The sequence below is a fragment of the Sphaeramia orbicularis genome, chromosome 5, assembly GCF_902148855.1.
Source record: "Sphaeramia orbicularis chromosome 5, fSphaOr1.1, whole genome shotgun sequence".
Classification (NCBI taxonomy): Eukaryota; Metazoa; Chordata; class Actinopteri; order Kurtiformes; family Apogonidae; genus Sphaeramia; species Sphaeramia orbicularis.
The window spans coordinates 43,869,074-43,884,610 of NC_043961.1; the positions used below are offsets into that span (position 1 = coordinate 43,869,074).

At 41.5% G+C, this 15,537-nt stretch overlaps 2 protein-coding genes across 4 annotated transcripts in view; one reads left to right on the forward strand and one right to left on the reverse strand.

Annotated features, from left to right (window-relative positions):
• cenpp (centromere protein P) overlaps positions 1-15,537 on the forward strand; it is a 375,236-nt gene that overhangs the window by 252,403 nt on the left and 107,296 nt on the right. The gene's annotated exons all lie outside the window — the stretch shown is intronic.
• The window catches only part of ecm2 (extracellular matrix protein 2, female organ and adipocyte specific), an 83,334-nt gene continuing 76,733 nt past the window's right edge, over positions 8,937-15,537 (reverse strand). For both annotated transcript variants that reach the window (XM_030133495.1, XM_030133494.1), the window contains exons 9-13: positions 12,481-12,638; positions 11,388-11,527; positions 11,165-11,277; positions 9,940-10,153; positions 8,937-9,394 (exon numbers count right to left, since the gene is read on the reverse strand). In XM_030133495.1, coding sequence (XP_029989355.1) covers positions 9,229-9,394; positions 9,940-10,153; positions 11,165-11,277; positions 11,388-11,527; positions 12,481-12,638 — 791 coding nt within the window. In that variant the 3' untranslated portion in view covers positions 8,937-9,228. The remainder of the gene's footprint in view (positions 9,395-9,939; positions 10,154-11,164; positions 11,278-11,387; positions 11,528-12,480; positions 12,639-15,537) is intronic.

Consider the following 15,537-nt stretch of genomic DNA (forward strand, 5'->3'; position numbering starts at 1 on the left):
CACCATCCATGGGGACTACTGTGCTGGACACTGCATCCCTAGCACTTTTTGGGCCAAACACAATGACTTCAGTTTTGTTTAAGTTTAACAGCAGAAAGTTGTTGGTCATCCAATCTTTAATATCTTTAATGCACTCCTGTAGTTTGGCTAGCTGATTGGCTTCATCAGGTTTAATTGATAAATATAATTGGGTATCATCAGCGTAGCAATGAAAGTTGATGGAGTTACCTAAAGGAAACATGTATAGCATAAACAGTACTGGTCCAAGAACTGAGCCTTGAGGTTCTCCAGAACTAACTGTGGTGCACTGAGAGGATTCATTATTAATGTTAACAAAGTGAGAATGATCTGTTAGATAAGATTTGAATCACATTAAAACTGATCCTTTGATACCAATTGATTGCTCCAAATATTGCAGAAGGATGTGATGGTCGACAGTGTTGAAAGCCACACTAATAAAACCAGAATAGAAACCACACCCTTATCTGAAGCGGTTAGACAGTCATTGGTAACTTTGACCAGTGCCATTTCTGTACTATGATGTTCCCTAAAACCTGACTGGAAGTTCTAAAAAAAACTGTTGACTTGAAGGAAATCACATAAGTGATTGGCTACTATTTTTTCCAGAATCTTAGATATGGATGGAAGGTTCGATATAGGTCTATAGTTAGCTAAAATTGCAGGGTTGAGGCTGGGTTTTTTAAGAAGAGGTTTGATTACAGTTACTTTAAAGGACCGTGGTACATAGCCTGTTGATAATGACAGGTTAATCATATCAAGGAGGTGGCTGCTAAGTAAAGGTAAAGCATCTTTGATGAGCTTTGTTGGAACTGGGTCTAAGAGACAGGTAGACGATTCAGATGAAGAGACTATCAAAGTTAGCTGACTGATCTCTACAGGAGAAAAGCAATCCATAAAACCAGATGGTTCAATAGTCAACTCTGTGGTTTCTGGGTCTGAAGGATTTAAGGGTGGACTAGAATTTGTAGAGGAAAAGAGGCCATTAATTTGATCTCTGATGAGCAAGATCTCATCATTGAAGAAGTTCATAAAATCGTTGCTATGGAGGGTAGCAGGAATTCTAGGCTCATATGCACTATGGTTCTTTGTCAGTCTGGCTACAGTACTTAACAGAAACCTGTGATTGCTGTGGTTTTCCTCTATTAATAATGAATAATAGGCTGCTCTAGCAGAATGAAGTGCCTTCTTGTATTTATTTAGACTGTCACGCCAGGCTGAAAGATGTTCTGTTAATTTAGTAGAACGCCACTTTCTCTCAGGTTTTTGGGTATGCTGCTTTAATTGGCAAGTATGAGAACTGAACCAGGGAGCACGCTTCCCTTGCTTTATAATCTAATTTTTTAGTTGAGCGATTAGATCTAATATTTTTCGCAGAGAGTCTGCTGTATTATCAACAAACTCATCAATTTGAGATGGATTAAGATTGACTGAATTGGGGGAAGAATCTGCTGTGTAATTCAGATGCGGGATTAGATTGAGAGCTGCTGGGATTTCCTCCTTAAATTTAGGTATAGCATGGTCTGATAAATGTCTAGTATAAACATTTTTGGCAGGGAGGGAGTCACTGAGTAACATAAATTCAAAGGTTATTTAGCAGTGGTTGGAGAGGAGAGGATTTAGTGGAAAGACTACTAAGTCTTCAAGTTCCACACCGTAAATCAGGACTAAGTCAAGGGTGTGATTAAAGCAGTGTGTGGGTTTATGTACACATTGACTAAAGCTTATTGAGTCTAATAACAGCATAAATACATTACTGAGACTGTCGCAATCGTCGTCCACATGAACATTGAAATCTCCAACAACAAAACAACAATGACTTTATCTGTTTTAAGGACTACACTGGCTAGGAACTCGGCGAACTCTGATAGAAATTCAGTGTATGGACCAGGAGGACGATACACTATAGTTAATAGTATAGGCTGGAGCAGTTTATGGATTGGGTTGGATAGGCTAAGACTAAGACTTTCAAATGAGTTAAAGTTAGGCTTAGGTTTGAAATTTATTTGTAGACATGAATTAAAAATAGCTGCGACTCCTCCTATATAAAATATATATAATTTTTGCACTTTCCAAATTCATTCTGTGGGACAAATTAGAACCTTTGACAGGCCGGTTTTGGCCTGGTATGTTTGCCACTGCTGTAGCCGGTCTATGTATAGGTCTGTCCAGGTATTATATGGGGTTGTGTTCTGCGCTGTACGTTAGTGAGGGTTACTCGTGGGTCAGGTTGGGGTGGGTCAAAAGAATGTCAGTTTATTTGTGGGGTGTGTGGGATCGGTTCAGATAATTTCACAAAAGCCCCGTGGGTTGAAAAAAAAAAAACAGACTCGCACATCACGTTAAAGTGAAAGTGAAACCTATACACTAGGGGTGTCCAACCCTGGTCCTCGAGATCTACTATCCTGCATGTTTTAGATGTTTCCCTCTTCCAGCACACCTGACGGTCATTATCAGGCTTCTGCAGAGCTTGATGATAGGCTTATCATTTGAATCAGGTGTGCTGGAAGAGGGATGCATCAAAAACATGCAGGATAGTAGCTCTCGAGGACCAGGGTTGGACACTCCTGCTATACACATTTTACTAATTCCTCCAAGCTCCAGCTGTTGTGCCGCTAATTTTCTTTTCCCTGACCTTCGGAAACTTTAATTTGAGGGGGGAGGACATGAGTTTACCCCTGTCCCAGAACCAGGTTTGGATTGGCCTGATCCCGGTCCTCTAAAAATGCCAGATCAGCAGCTGATACCAATCTGTAGGTTGGATTTGGACATCCCTATTCGTATTCTCCCCAATGTGGACAATAACCTTGCCTACTGTAACATGGTTAAGTTAAGTAGTTAGTTCAGTTCTGCCTTTTATTAGCTACCAAGAAAACATCTTTTCAGAGACAACAATTCTCACATTACAGAAATGTTATTGTTAGCTTGTTTTCGGCATACCAGTAGTTAGCGTTTTAGCGTCTGTAATATTTGTAGCTTGCCTTTATCTCTAAAGTCAACTTTTTGTGAGCTATTAACCATGTGTTTGAGAAACAAAACTTACGAGTATCATTTGCCACTGTTTAAACAACGGACTCGTCCGCAATCAAAAGCAACAAATCTGTTGCTACCATGGCAGAGTTCAGTGCACTGGTAGTCTGATTCACCGGCCTGTCCCCTAAAACCGCATCCAGCAGGTCTAACTGTGGGATTCTTTTCTGCTGGCCGCTGCATCCAAGCTGTCTTTTCTGGTCCCTGTAGTCCTTCTTTAACTTCTTCAGTTTGTTTAGAAGCTGGTTCAGGGTCTGGTTGTAGGTGGCAGCAGCCATCTCTCTTTGTATTTTTTCGGCTTTGTTCGAGAAGCTCTCTCCAACTTGTCTTGGACTTCGGATGAAACCCACAGTGTCAGAGACCACTGGATCTCCTCCTCAGTCCACTACTGCTTGTTTTTGGCATATATAACCCTTTCTTAAAAAACTAAACTACACTAAAAACCTGCTGGTTGTAGTTTTAAAAATGGCGGTTCATAGCTTTCGCTGTTCCTGTTTTGGTCCATAACCCCCGTCCACTGATGAAGCAGGGGGTCGTGCCATTGGTTCTTAGCTCTGGCCCCGGATTAGCCCAGCTGAAAGTTGTTGCTTGCCTGAAACCTGTTTGGGACCACTTTGGAACCAGTTTGGCTGACGCTTAGGCGGTGTAAAAACAAAGAACCGATGCTAAGTTAGGCATCAGCTCTGTACCAGCCCTGGAATCTGTTTGGTGGAATAGGGGTGTAAGTGTACCTGTAGTGAATTATCATTGCCATCTATTTCATAGATCCTGTATAATCCTTGTGGTTCCGTCAGTAACTTTTGTTACATTCCATTGTCAAGTAGGCGTTGTCGAGTACCAAGTCACTGCTCCATCAATCAGACATGGTCAGAGACGTGTTTCCTACTTCACGGGGTGTTCCAGCATCAGTATGGACCCAGGGGCTCGTTTCTGGGTTAAATAGTGAACACAGCCATTCGCATGCCCTTCAATGCAAATAGTGAGCTATCGATGGGTCCGCAAACGTAGAGGCTTAACAGACGCAAAATCAATTTCTGCGCTTTTTGCGTTCGCTAAACCATCGTTAGCTCACTGTTTGCGATGAAGGGTGCGCGAAACAGGTGCGTACACTATTTAACCCAGAATGAATGACGCCGCTCCCGCTGTTTCCAGTCATCTGACAGCATTATGGTTAGAATGAAGAATTATTATAGGATGTCTGTGACCCTGAACCTCCTCTCTTACCCTCACCTGTCTGGATGGACCACCTCACCCTCATCTGACTATAGATGGACCCCCTCAGCTGTCTGTATGTGCCGCCACCCCCCACCCCCTTACTGAACTGAACTAAACTGAATTATTTACACACATACCGTGCATCCGGCTGGATGTCTAAGGATGACCCAAGTTATTCCACACTGATGAGTTTGACAGAACTCTAAATGGTAACTGTTGGCTGTAGCCATGCCGAACAACAGGACAAACAGAAAAACTGAACTCTGCTCCATTCCTTTCATCCAGGCGCTCATATCTCATTACGCACACACACACACACACACACACACACACACACACACACACACACACCCCCGCTGGTGTGTGTGGCACCAGTTCACTGGCTCTTTCCCCAAATGGTTCTCATTCATTCATTCATTCATTCATTCCTCAAAGCCACACACACTTTGTCCTGAACTAATCTATATCTATCCATAAATCGATGCAGGAATAAAATTCAGTGAGCAGATCAATCCTCACTCTGTAAATTCTTTTTATCGGTGCAAAAATGTCCATGGCAAACATCTGATATCATCAAAGATATTGTCAAACTTCTGTTAAAAATCTTCTTTTTCAAATATAAATAATATTTAAAAGGAAATACATGACAGAAGTGAAGTGAAGCTACAAGAATACATTCTCATTCTAAAATCAGCCCTGTAGCGCGGAACTAGGCGAGCGCACACTTTCAACCAACTAGCCCAGAAATGGGACAGCGCATTTTGCGTTGTGTTGGGGTTAACGAACTAACGCGCTAATGCATTTTGCATTGCGTTGGAAGTTAACAAACAAAGAGCAAGCCCAGAAATGGGATAGCGCAAAATGCGTTAAATGGTTGGTAGGATACTCTTCCAGATCCCCTTGAGTGCCCTGGGGTTTTCAGCAAGATAGACGAGCAAAGGTTTCAGCTTGAAGTCCCCAGCAGGTTACCCCCAAGCAGCAAAGTAAGCCTCTCCTTCCCCACCTTATGGCCCGGGGCCATCTTCTCCTCCTTAGAGATGTAGGTCCGACTAGGCAGCCGCTTCCAGAATAATCCGGTTTCATCCACGCTGAAAACTTGCTCCGCAAGATACCCGCCCTCCCGGATGATCTTGGCTAGATCACCCGGAAAAGCTTTCGCAGCTGTTTCATCTGCGGATGCAGCCTCACCTTGGACCTTGAGATTATGAAGATTGGCACAGGCCTTGAATCTCATAAACCAGCCCTTGCTGGCGGTAAATTCCTCCTTCTCGGCATCCTTGCCTTTCTGCTCTTTCAAAGTTTGGAAAATACGCCATGCCTTTTCCTGAATGAGCATTAGGCTGATAGAAAGCCTACGTTGATTCTGATCCTCGATCCATAGCATAAGTAATTTTCCATCTCGATTAGGATGGAAGAACGCTGCTTCATGATCACTGTAGCCTTCATAGGAGCTGAACCCTTCACGTGGTCTAAAATATGGGCTTTGTCCTTAATAATGGTCGCCACGGTTGACCAACTGAAGCTTAAAGCTGTACCGATGTTCGTCGGCGTCTCGCCTTTCTCCGACCTTTTGATGATATCCAGCTTCATTTCCATCGTAATGGCTTTCCTCTTGCTGGACAGCCTCGCTAGAAGATCCTGCTTTCTTTTTTGGGGCCATGATGTGAAAAAGGAGGGTGAAAAAGGTGAGGATACCGAGAAAATTACGGAGCACAATCACAGACACTCTACACTATGGGGCTGGAGACAAAATGGCGGACGAGACTCAGGCGTCGTAAAGTCGAAACAGCGTAGGTCGAGTACTGCGTAACCCGAGGACCTCCTGTACATATATATATATATATATATATATATATATATATATATATATAGGACAGGGTCATGTCCTTGAACCACTACTTCACTACCTTGGTAGTATGCTTGTGGTCAGTGTCCTGCAGGTACATCCAATCAGGACTAATCTGGAGTTTCTCAGCACTTTCTCATTGTCATCCAGGATTTTGATATAATCATGTTAAATTCATGATGACTTGTAACTTGATGAGATTTCCGGTGCTACTAGCAGAGAAGCATCCTAATATTGTAGGTTATAACCATAACATTATGTTGCCACCACCATAACAAAAGCATGAGGGTATCATGGGCAACCATCCAGCAAGTATTGCACAAACGAGGTGTCCATGGATGCAGACCCAGGAAGATGCCACTACTCAGGATGAAACACCAGGAGGCTCATCTGGCATTTGTGAGAGCTTTTCTTAACCAAGATCCTAGCTTTTGGTCATCAGTCCTGTGATCTGATGAAAAAAAAGATGGAGTTGTTTGGCCACATGGATATTGCCTTCGTCTGGAGGAAGCACGGAGTAGCATACAACTTGAAGAACACAGTCCCAACCAATAAGCATGGCGGGGGCAACAAAATGCTATGAGGTTGCTTTTCTGCCAGTGGCACTGAGACCCTCATCAAGATACAGGACATCATAAAAAGGAGGATTATATCAACATCCTGGATCACAACGCGGACGCGTCTGCTGGGAAACTCCATATTGGACCTGATTGGACATCCCAGCAGGACAATGACCCCAAGCATACCACCAAGGTAGTGCAGTACTGGTTCAAGGACATGGCCCAGTCAAAGCCCTGACCTAAATCATATAGAGACTGCAAATCCACACATTGTCTAGGAAGCAATCAAGTGTGGTTTTAGAGGCCATTGCTGAAAATTTCATCCAAATCCATTCATAACTGTGTGAGTTATCTTGCTAACAGACAGACAAAAAGACAAACCCCAATGAAAGCATAACGTTCGCCGTTCCTTGGCGGAGGTAAAGAAAATATTCTTATCAAGGAATTGATGATTTAAATGAAACACTTGACAGCAACCAACATCCACAACCTGAGTTAGCCTCATTAATTAGGCAAAAACAGGAGGATTTAGAATATCTTTACTATGAGCATGCAGCTGGACTTATATCTAGATCTTGCGCTATGTGGATGGAACATGGAGAGAAGTGTACTGCATGTTTCTTAAGATTGCATCAAAGAAACTCAACCAAAAAAAAAAAGAACAAAAAAAAACATGAGTCTTCCACAACAAATGGAATTATAACAGATCCCCCCCAAAATTTAATAGGTGGAATATTTTAAAACAATATTTTCCCAAGATACTGACTATGAACATTTCAATGACACAAGTCAGTATTTTCCACCCTCCAATAACTATAAACTAACAGCAGAACAGAAACTAAGTTGTGAAAGAGAGCTGACAGAGAATGACCTATTTGAGGCCATAAAATCCTTCTGTCCTGCCCTCTCCGACCCGGAGAGGGCAGACCACCTTTTTCCAGTCAAGAACCATGGCCTCGGATTTAGAGGTGCTGATCCTTATCCCACTCGCTTCACACTTGGCTGCAAACCACCCCAGTGCACACTGAAGATCCAGGTTCGATGAGGCCAACAGGACAACATAATTTGCAAAATGCAGACATGAAATCCTATGGTCCCTAAACTGGACTCCCTCTGGCTCCTGGCTGCGCTTAGAAATTCTGTCCGTAAAAATTATGAACAGAGCCGGTGACAAAGGGCAGCCCTGCCGGAGTCCAACAAGCACCTGGAACAGGTCTGGCTTACTGCCAGCAATGCAAACCAGGCTCCTGCTTTGGTCATACAGGGACTTAGCAGAGGGCCCCAGACCCCATAATCCTTAAGCACCCCCCACAGGATACCACGTGGGACACGGTCGAACACCCTCTCCAAATCTACAAAATACATGTGGAATGGTTGGGTGAACTCCCATGAAACTTTGAGTACCTGATGGAGGGTGTAGAGCTGGCCCAGAGTTCCGCAACTGGGACGAAAACCGCATTGTTCCTCCTGGATCTGAGGTCTGACTATCGGTCAGATTCTGCTCTCCAGTACCTTGCGATAGACTTTCCCCGGGAGGCTGAGGAGTGTGATCCCCCTCGAGTTGGAGCACACCCTCTGGTCCCCCTTCTTAAAATGGGGAACCACCACCCCGGTCTGCCAATCCAGAGGCACAGTCCCCGACTGCCACGCGATGTTACAGAGACGTGTCAACCAAGACAGTCCCTGCACATCCAGAGACTTAAGGTACTCAGGGTGAATCTCATCCACCCATGGTGCCCTGCTACTGAGGAGCTTTGAATCAGTAGAATATAAATGAAATTTTAAGCAGCAACAATGAAAAACTAATATCCAAAGATTTAGTGTTAAAGGAAACTGATTTAATCTAAAAGTCATGTTCACAGTTTCTTTCTGTTTTCAAAAAGAGACGCTGTGCATTTTGAAGTTTTACATTTGAACATGTTAATGGAAATGTCATTTTTAGTCTCACCTGAGATTTTTTTTCTTCCTTGCCTTTTTCAAAAAGAGTCGAGAGGTATTGGTCTTGTAAGAAACAGGAGATGGAAACACTTTTCACTTTATTTTCTCCTTTAACCTGCTGTTAATCTTCACACAGTCTTTTCCATGTCAGAGGTGTTATGAAAGAAGCAAAACTGGAACATGAAGGTTCTGAGGCTGTAAAATAGTGTGCCAGGCTTGTGGTCATCAAATTGTTTCCATTGCTGTATTAGCATTTTTTTTAACAGTGTATAACATAAGAGTTCTTTCCATTTTACACAGCTGAAAATAATAAAACAAGAGACTGTTTGACTTTAGTCAGAAGGTTTTTATTTTTTTTTATTTTATATCTTTGTCCAAGGTACGAATAGTAGGTTGTGCAGAAGGTATCTGAACTTAAAACAATCTAATAAATCCTTTTCTATAGTTTTTAAGGTTTTCAGTCATGGATATGACAGGTCAGTACATTCTGCCAAATTTCTGACCGTTGACTCTTAGACAAACTGCCCTTTTCTGTGTAGTTTTTATTATTTTCTTTCCTGAATCACAAAAAGAAGAAATTGACAGGGAAATGTTTTCAGCCCATGTGAGTGATGCAGTCCTTTAGGTTTTCTGTGGTTTTAGGATGATGCTGGAAGATGAGTGTATACAGGAGAAGGCTGTTGGTGGAACCTTCTGAGGGTTGATGTAGTTGTAGTCCAGCCTTAGAGCCACCAGGGTGGAGTCTCCGCTGAGGGAGGGGTCGCAGATCCCTTCATCGGGGATACTCCTGAACCACAAACACAAGAAAACCATCCAAATGGCCTCACACCTCTCTAAAGGTCAATTGAACGTGTTCTTTTTGTGGAACTCAACCCTAACCCTAACCCTCTAAAACCCAAATACCATTATTGCATCAATCACCAGTCTTTTGGGTTTGAAGCTTGAGTCTGTTTCCCTCCACAAATATAGTTGATATTTAATCACATAATTCGAAATAAATCTGAAAAGTGTAGGAAGTGTTTTCAAAAGACAGACTAGGACCCTATATAAACATCTGTATGTATTCAACACTGTCCCCTTCATCGCTAAAACATGTCTTATCAGTATCATGTCAGGATCCACTGTTTCCATACATCTGTTTGTTGGACATAAACAGAAGGGCAGATGTTCGTTAATCACATTATTAAACCCAGTATCGATGTCATAGCAGAGACTTACTTAACTACGTGAACACATATTTATTTATACCACACCCATTTAATGTTAATGGTTAATTGCAATGGTATTCTTGACAGAAGGTGATCAGTGTTTCCTCACTAACGGGGTTTGTACCTGATCATGTTGTTGTTGAGTCGGAGGAAGTGTAGGTTGGTCATCTCATTGATTCCAGATGGAACAGCGATAAGCTGATTGTGATCCAAACACAACTCTACCATGGAGTGATATGAGCCAAAGAAGGACTCGGGTTCAATTCCTTCTCCATCCAGTTTGTTGTAGGACAGGTAAAGGTATTCTAACCCCGGCTCCATGTGGGCGAACACATATCCTATGATACACAAACCCAGCATGGATTTATTATTATTATAGTATGTCTCCAACCTGTTCAGAATGTACATCAGTAAATCAGTAAACCCCTGGTCTTCACTGAAGCTAAGGTTCTTCTGTTGACATTAGATGCCAAAAATTCATTTTATAGTTTTACTGACTTAAATCTTCTAACCATTATTTTATGTTCTGTCACACACTCATTTTTTTCCCCATATTTTTGATCCATTTATTTGATATAAACGGACTAATAGAGCCACTAATGTAGTGAATGTTGTGGGTTTTTTTTGTGGTTGTAGTGGTGTATGTCCAGACTCAAGCGTATCTACGTACTTTGTCAGAGCTGGATTCAACACATCTTCACTCCTGCTTCTTCCTCTCATTATGTAGTGTGTTTTGACAGTTGTTATTTTTACTACATTTACTAGTGTTATTACATTAGCCTCTTATTACACTGTCATTGCCATTACTGCCACTTGGGAGTGTGTGCTTTAAGGAAAAGTGACACCTACTGGTAAAATGTGAAATACTGGTTTGATCCAGTTTATAATCCAACCCCAGAATGACACAAAGGATAAGCGGAGCAATCATAATAAGGTCAAAGTCATTTTATGCCATCATAAGCATCTTTACATCATCACTCACCAGTGTAGAAGAAATAGGCTAGTTAAAATGTAATTCCTTTTCTTACTGAGTCTCCATCAGAGGAAGGTTCAGCCAACACTCACTGTCATTTGGCTTCGTTTTTTAAAAGTTTATTTTCTCTGAGTACTGTTGTTATTGGCAGCAGGTAGTGTTGATAATGTTTATGTTTGCAAAAATCAGTATCCATCTCTGTGCTTTTTGTTTACTGTAGTGTTTCTGTACACATATGTGTTGTCTTTCCTATAATTCAGTATATAATGAATATTTCAGCTTCGTAGTCATCATGCTTGGAATTTTACCCTCAATACCATCATGAACGTAGTATTTCTACTCTATGTATATATCACCCCCTGACCACAGATCATACCTGGTATCCTCTCAATGTTGTTTCCCACCAGCACCAGGTGGACAAGGGATCTGGGCAGGTACGAGGGGACCAGGTACAGCTCATTATGAGACAGGTCAATGGACTCAAGACTCCTGCAGGAGAAGGGTGAAGGACATGTTAGAAAGACAGATAATCATTAAATCAGAACAAACATTGATTCCAGCTCCTGGAAACATGAGCCTTTGTGTGTTTGTAGACAGACCTCTGGTTGATCCAGGCCATGGTGGCGATCCTGGTCTCATCCAGTCTGTTGTGTCTCAGTGAAACCACATTGAGATTGTTGGTCTGGTTGAAAACTGTCTCTGAAATTTCCTCAATCAAGTTGCTCTCCAGGTACAGTTCCTATCAAATGACAGACACTTGTCAATGTTAATGAAACTTTGTGGACCAAGGACTATGCAAAAACAGGGCACAGCCTTAAGACTGTTTTTGTTACTTTTGTAACATTGTAAAATTAGACTTTTGACATAATTACAGAATTGTGGCTCTTGGCAGAGGAATATTCAACATTATTCTCTCTCCTTCCTGTTTAGATTTTAGAATTGCAACTCAGTCGTCATTCTCAAACTATGGTACAAGTTCCACTGGTGCTACACATGCTCCCTCTACTGTTTGGTAGCAGAATCTCTGATTTTTTTTTAATGAAATAATATCAAACATATACATGAAAAAGTTATATAGTAATTCATTGGTAGCCAACTGCTCTCATCTTGAGATCCACATATTCCACTGATCAAATCCCTTACGATTTTAATTAAATTCAACCAAATGTATTTTTCAAAACTAGGCCAGTAAACATATATGAAATGTTGTGAGATGGGAAAAAAGTAAGATGGACATTAATAATAATCTGAGAGAACACCAGCCTGTGCCACTGTGTTCTAGAACTTCCAAATGCTCAGTTTCCTCCCTATCTTCAGCTTAGTCTTAAGTTACTAAAACCATGCTCTGTTGGGTTGATGTCAGCTGATTTACTTGGTCACTGAAGAACATCCCATTTCTATATATTTAAAAATTCTGGGGTTGTTTTTTTATGTCAATATTGAATATTAACTGGAATGAATGTAGTAATTGTAGTGTTTGTCCCATTCACTGTAGTGAATGCAGTGTGCGTTCTGTTCACTGTAATGACTGTAGTGACTGTAGTGATTGTAGTATGTTATATTCACTGTAATGACTATTGACTGTAGTGACTGTAGTGTGTGTTCTATTCACTGTAATGACTGTGTTGACTTTAGCGACTGTAATGACTGTAGTGACTGCAGTGTGTTCTCTTCACTGTAATGATACCGTACCAGTAGTGAACTGGGTAAACCTTGTGGGATGGTGCGGAAGTAGTTTCTTCCTAGTCTGAGGTAGGAGAGCTGGACAAGTGGATTGAAGGCTTCAGGTGCAACATTCCCTTCACTCAAAAGGTTTCCCTCTAACTCCAGAATTACCAGACTGCTCAGATCTGAGGGAAAACACAAAAAAGACACTGAGGAGGAGAGCAAAAGCAGAACATGAGCTTCAGCTGTCTTGTTGATATACCTGGTGGTGTTGGCCCTCCCTACAAATTGAGGTGACATTATGACTAGAAATGGATTGTGACTGTGCTACAAAGGAACAATTAAATTAATCTAATGAAAAAGCGTCTCTGTGTCGCTATGTAAACACAGTTAATGTCTCAGACATGCATGTCAGTTGTTAATCTTTAATATATATTATATGAGTTGTATAGTTAACAATATTATATTAAGTATGCATAATTATATTACTAGTAGTATATTATTAGTAATAATAATCATTATTATTATTATTATTAGATATAATTGAAGAGCTTCGTCTGTGTTTGTATGAAAGAGAATCAGTTTTAATCAGTTTTTTCTTTCATGCAGGTCAGATCAGTTGTTGTGGTATTAATAGCAGTAGTCTCACACACACAGGGTGGCCATGGACTCTGGGCCGGATCTACTAAGATCCCAATTTGCGTGTAGTAATTTGCTTGCGCAATCTAGAATTTTGCATGTGGAGTGTGACCACGGGTTTGCGGGTGATTTACCAAGATTGCTTGGGCAAATTACAACAGGTGCAAAGTCTTGCAGACCGCCCTATTTAAATGAGGGTTTTGCATGCGCTACTCTAGACAATACACTGGAAAAACTGCTGTGGGATAAACCAGCACTAATGGGAACAGTGCGCTGAATGATCCAGATGCACGGAAATGTAAGGTTGGAGGAGTTTGTCATAGAAGGTATTGCATGACTCAGTCATTCATTCATTTATTTTTCATTTAAAAGTGTGTGTGTGTGTGCGTGCGTGTGTGCGGCGTGCGCAGGGTGGGTGGGGGGTTGTATTTGGATAGAATGACTGTCAGGCGCACATAATTTTGTCACACTGTAGCCCAGGGGTCTCAAACTGGCGGCCGCAGTATGTGAATTTGTGGCCCCCCACTTGATACCAAGATTAATGTTAGTGCGGCCCACAAGTTTTTTCTCACAGGATCTATTTTTTGTGGGGGAATTTATTTAAAAAGTAATTATTTATAGCTACTTGTTACGTTCCCTTTCATTAATGTTGATATTCGGAATTCCGATGCCTATGAACGCACCTCGCATATGCGCCATTAGTGAAGGAGGACATGACAAGTAAGTGACATACAAATTTATCCTGTCCCAGTCATGGCTTTTTCAAAACCTACCATGAAGAGAAAGATTAGCGACGAGCACAGACAATTCCAGGAGAAGTGGGAGATGGAATATTTTTTTGTTGAGCACAGGGGGACCCCGACGGGTCTTATATGCACCGAAAAAGTTGCAGTGCACAAAGAATACAACATCAAACGTCATTATTCAACTCGGTATGATGAGCATCTTCAAGACATACTGAGGGTCTCAACTGCTTCCTCCCTCAAGCCAAATGTGGTTCATCTGTACAAGGGGAAGCGCTGCCAGATGTCTGGTAGCAATAAGTAATCAATGGAAGCCTGTTCTGAAGGAACGTTCATGTTTGAAGAAATGTTCATGTTCAGAAGAAGCGTTTGTGTTCAGAGGAAGTGTTCTTGTTGTGGAGTACTTGATGCAGCCCAGCCTCACCCAGACTCTACCTCCAGCAGCCCCCAGGTAAATTGAGTTTGAGACCCCTGCTGTAGCTATATGTTGGTGCGTATTTTTAATCACAATCATCAGGAGTGGAAAAGAGTCCCGTAAAGTGTGTGTGTGTGTGTGTGTGTGTGTGTGTGTGTGTGTGTGTGTGTGGGGGGGGGGGGTGCATATGTCTCAGTTATTTTTTCTTCCATCACTCCAGAAATGTTCACATGAGGGTGAAAAATATGTTCTCTGCATCTGGTTTCATCATTTCTTTGTCTCCTAACTGCAGCCATTTGTGCGCACTTACGCATCCAAACCGTTTGCACCTTCTTTTGAGATGTGTTAAATATAAACGCAGTTTCTATGAGAAAAATTGCTTTCGGGTTTGATAAATCACTTTGCGTGTGCTAAATTAATATATTAACATTTTCTCCTCCCACAACACGCACAACTGTGTGTAAACGCCTCATATTGCATATTCATTGAGGCAAACGTACTAACTGGATGCAGACACGCTATTTTGCACCTTTGAAAGACGCAACCCTTATTGCACACTGTTAGTAAATCAGTTTGTGCATTTTTTTGCGTGTGCAATGAGTTTGCACACGTTTTAATACACGCAAACCTTTGATAGATCCAGCCCTCTATGGGTTGCTAGGGGAGAAGAAAAATGGCAGATGCACCTGATCGCCACTAATGACCTGTTGATGAGACATGGGTGTCCATGTTAAATCAACTACAAAACCACCTCTCAAACAAACTGTGATTAGTCCACAACCGTACATCCTATCTAAAAAATTCTTCCATGTGAGGCTTGTGGAGAGTCTTGTGAACGTAATGATATATAATGTGCTGAAAAAACTCAGAACTAAATCAGCAGTGACTGTGGAAGTTTGAGTTAGTTAAATATGTTAACGAGACAAATCTAACATTGAGGTGAATGAGAGAAAATTCAGCACTCTGTGCACTTAGAGACCCGTAGATGGAAAACAAAACATTTTAAGATTAAAATGTGAGAAAAGAGTTTTTCCAACATTTTGATATATAATTTGCTGCTGAAACCCCAAAAATGTGAGTTATGAAGAGTTGTTTCTAGATTTTCTAACATAAAACCCAGCCCTCTCCACCCTAAGTTTGTGAGAGAATTTCAGCCATTCAGCTGTCAGCATTCTATTCCCTGGGCATGTGTATGTCCATCTCACATGGCTCTTATGGATGAGACACGTGACTGTGTTCAATTCAGTGAGAAACCACCTCTCAAACAACTGCTGTCAATCCATAACT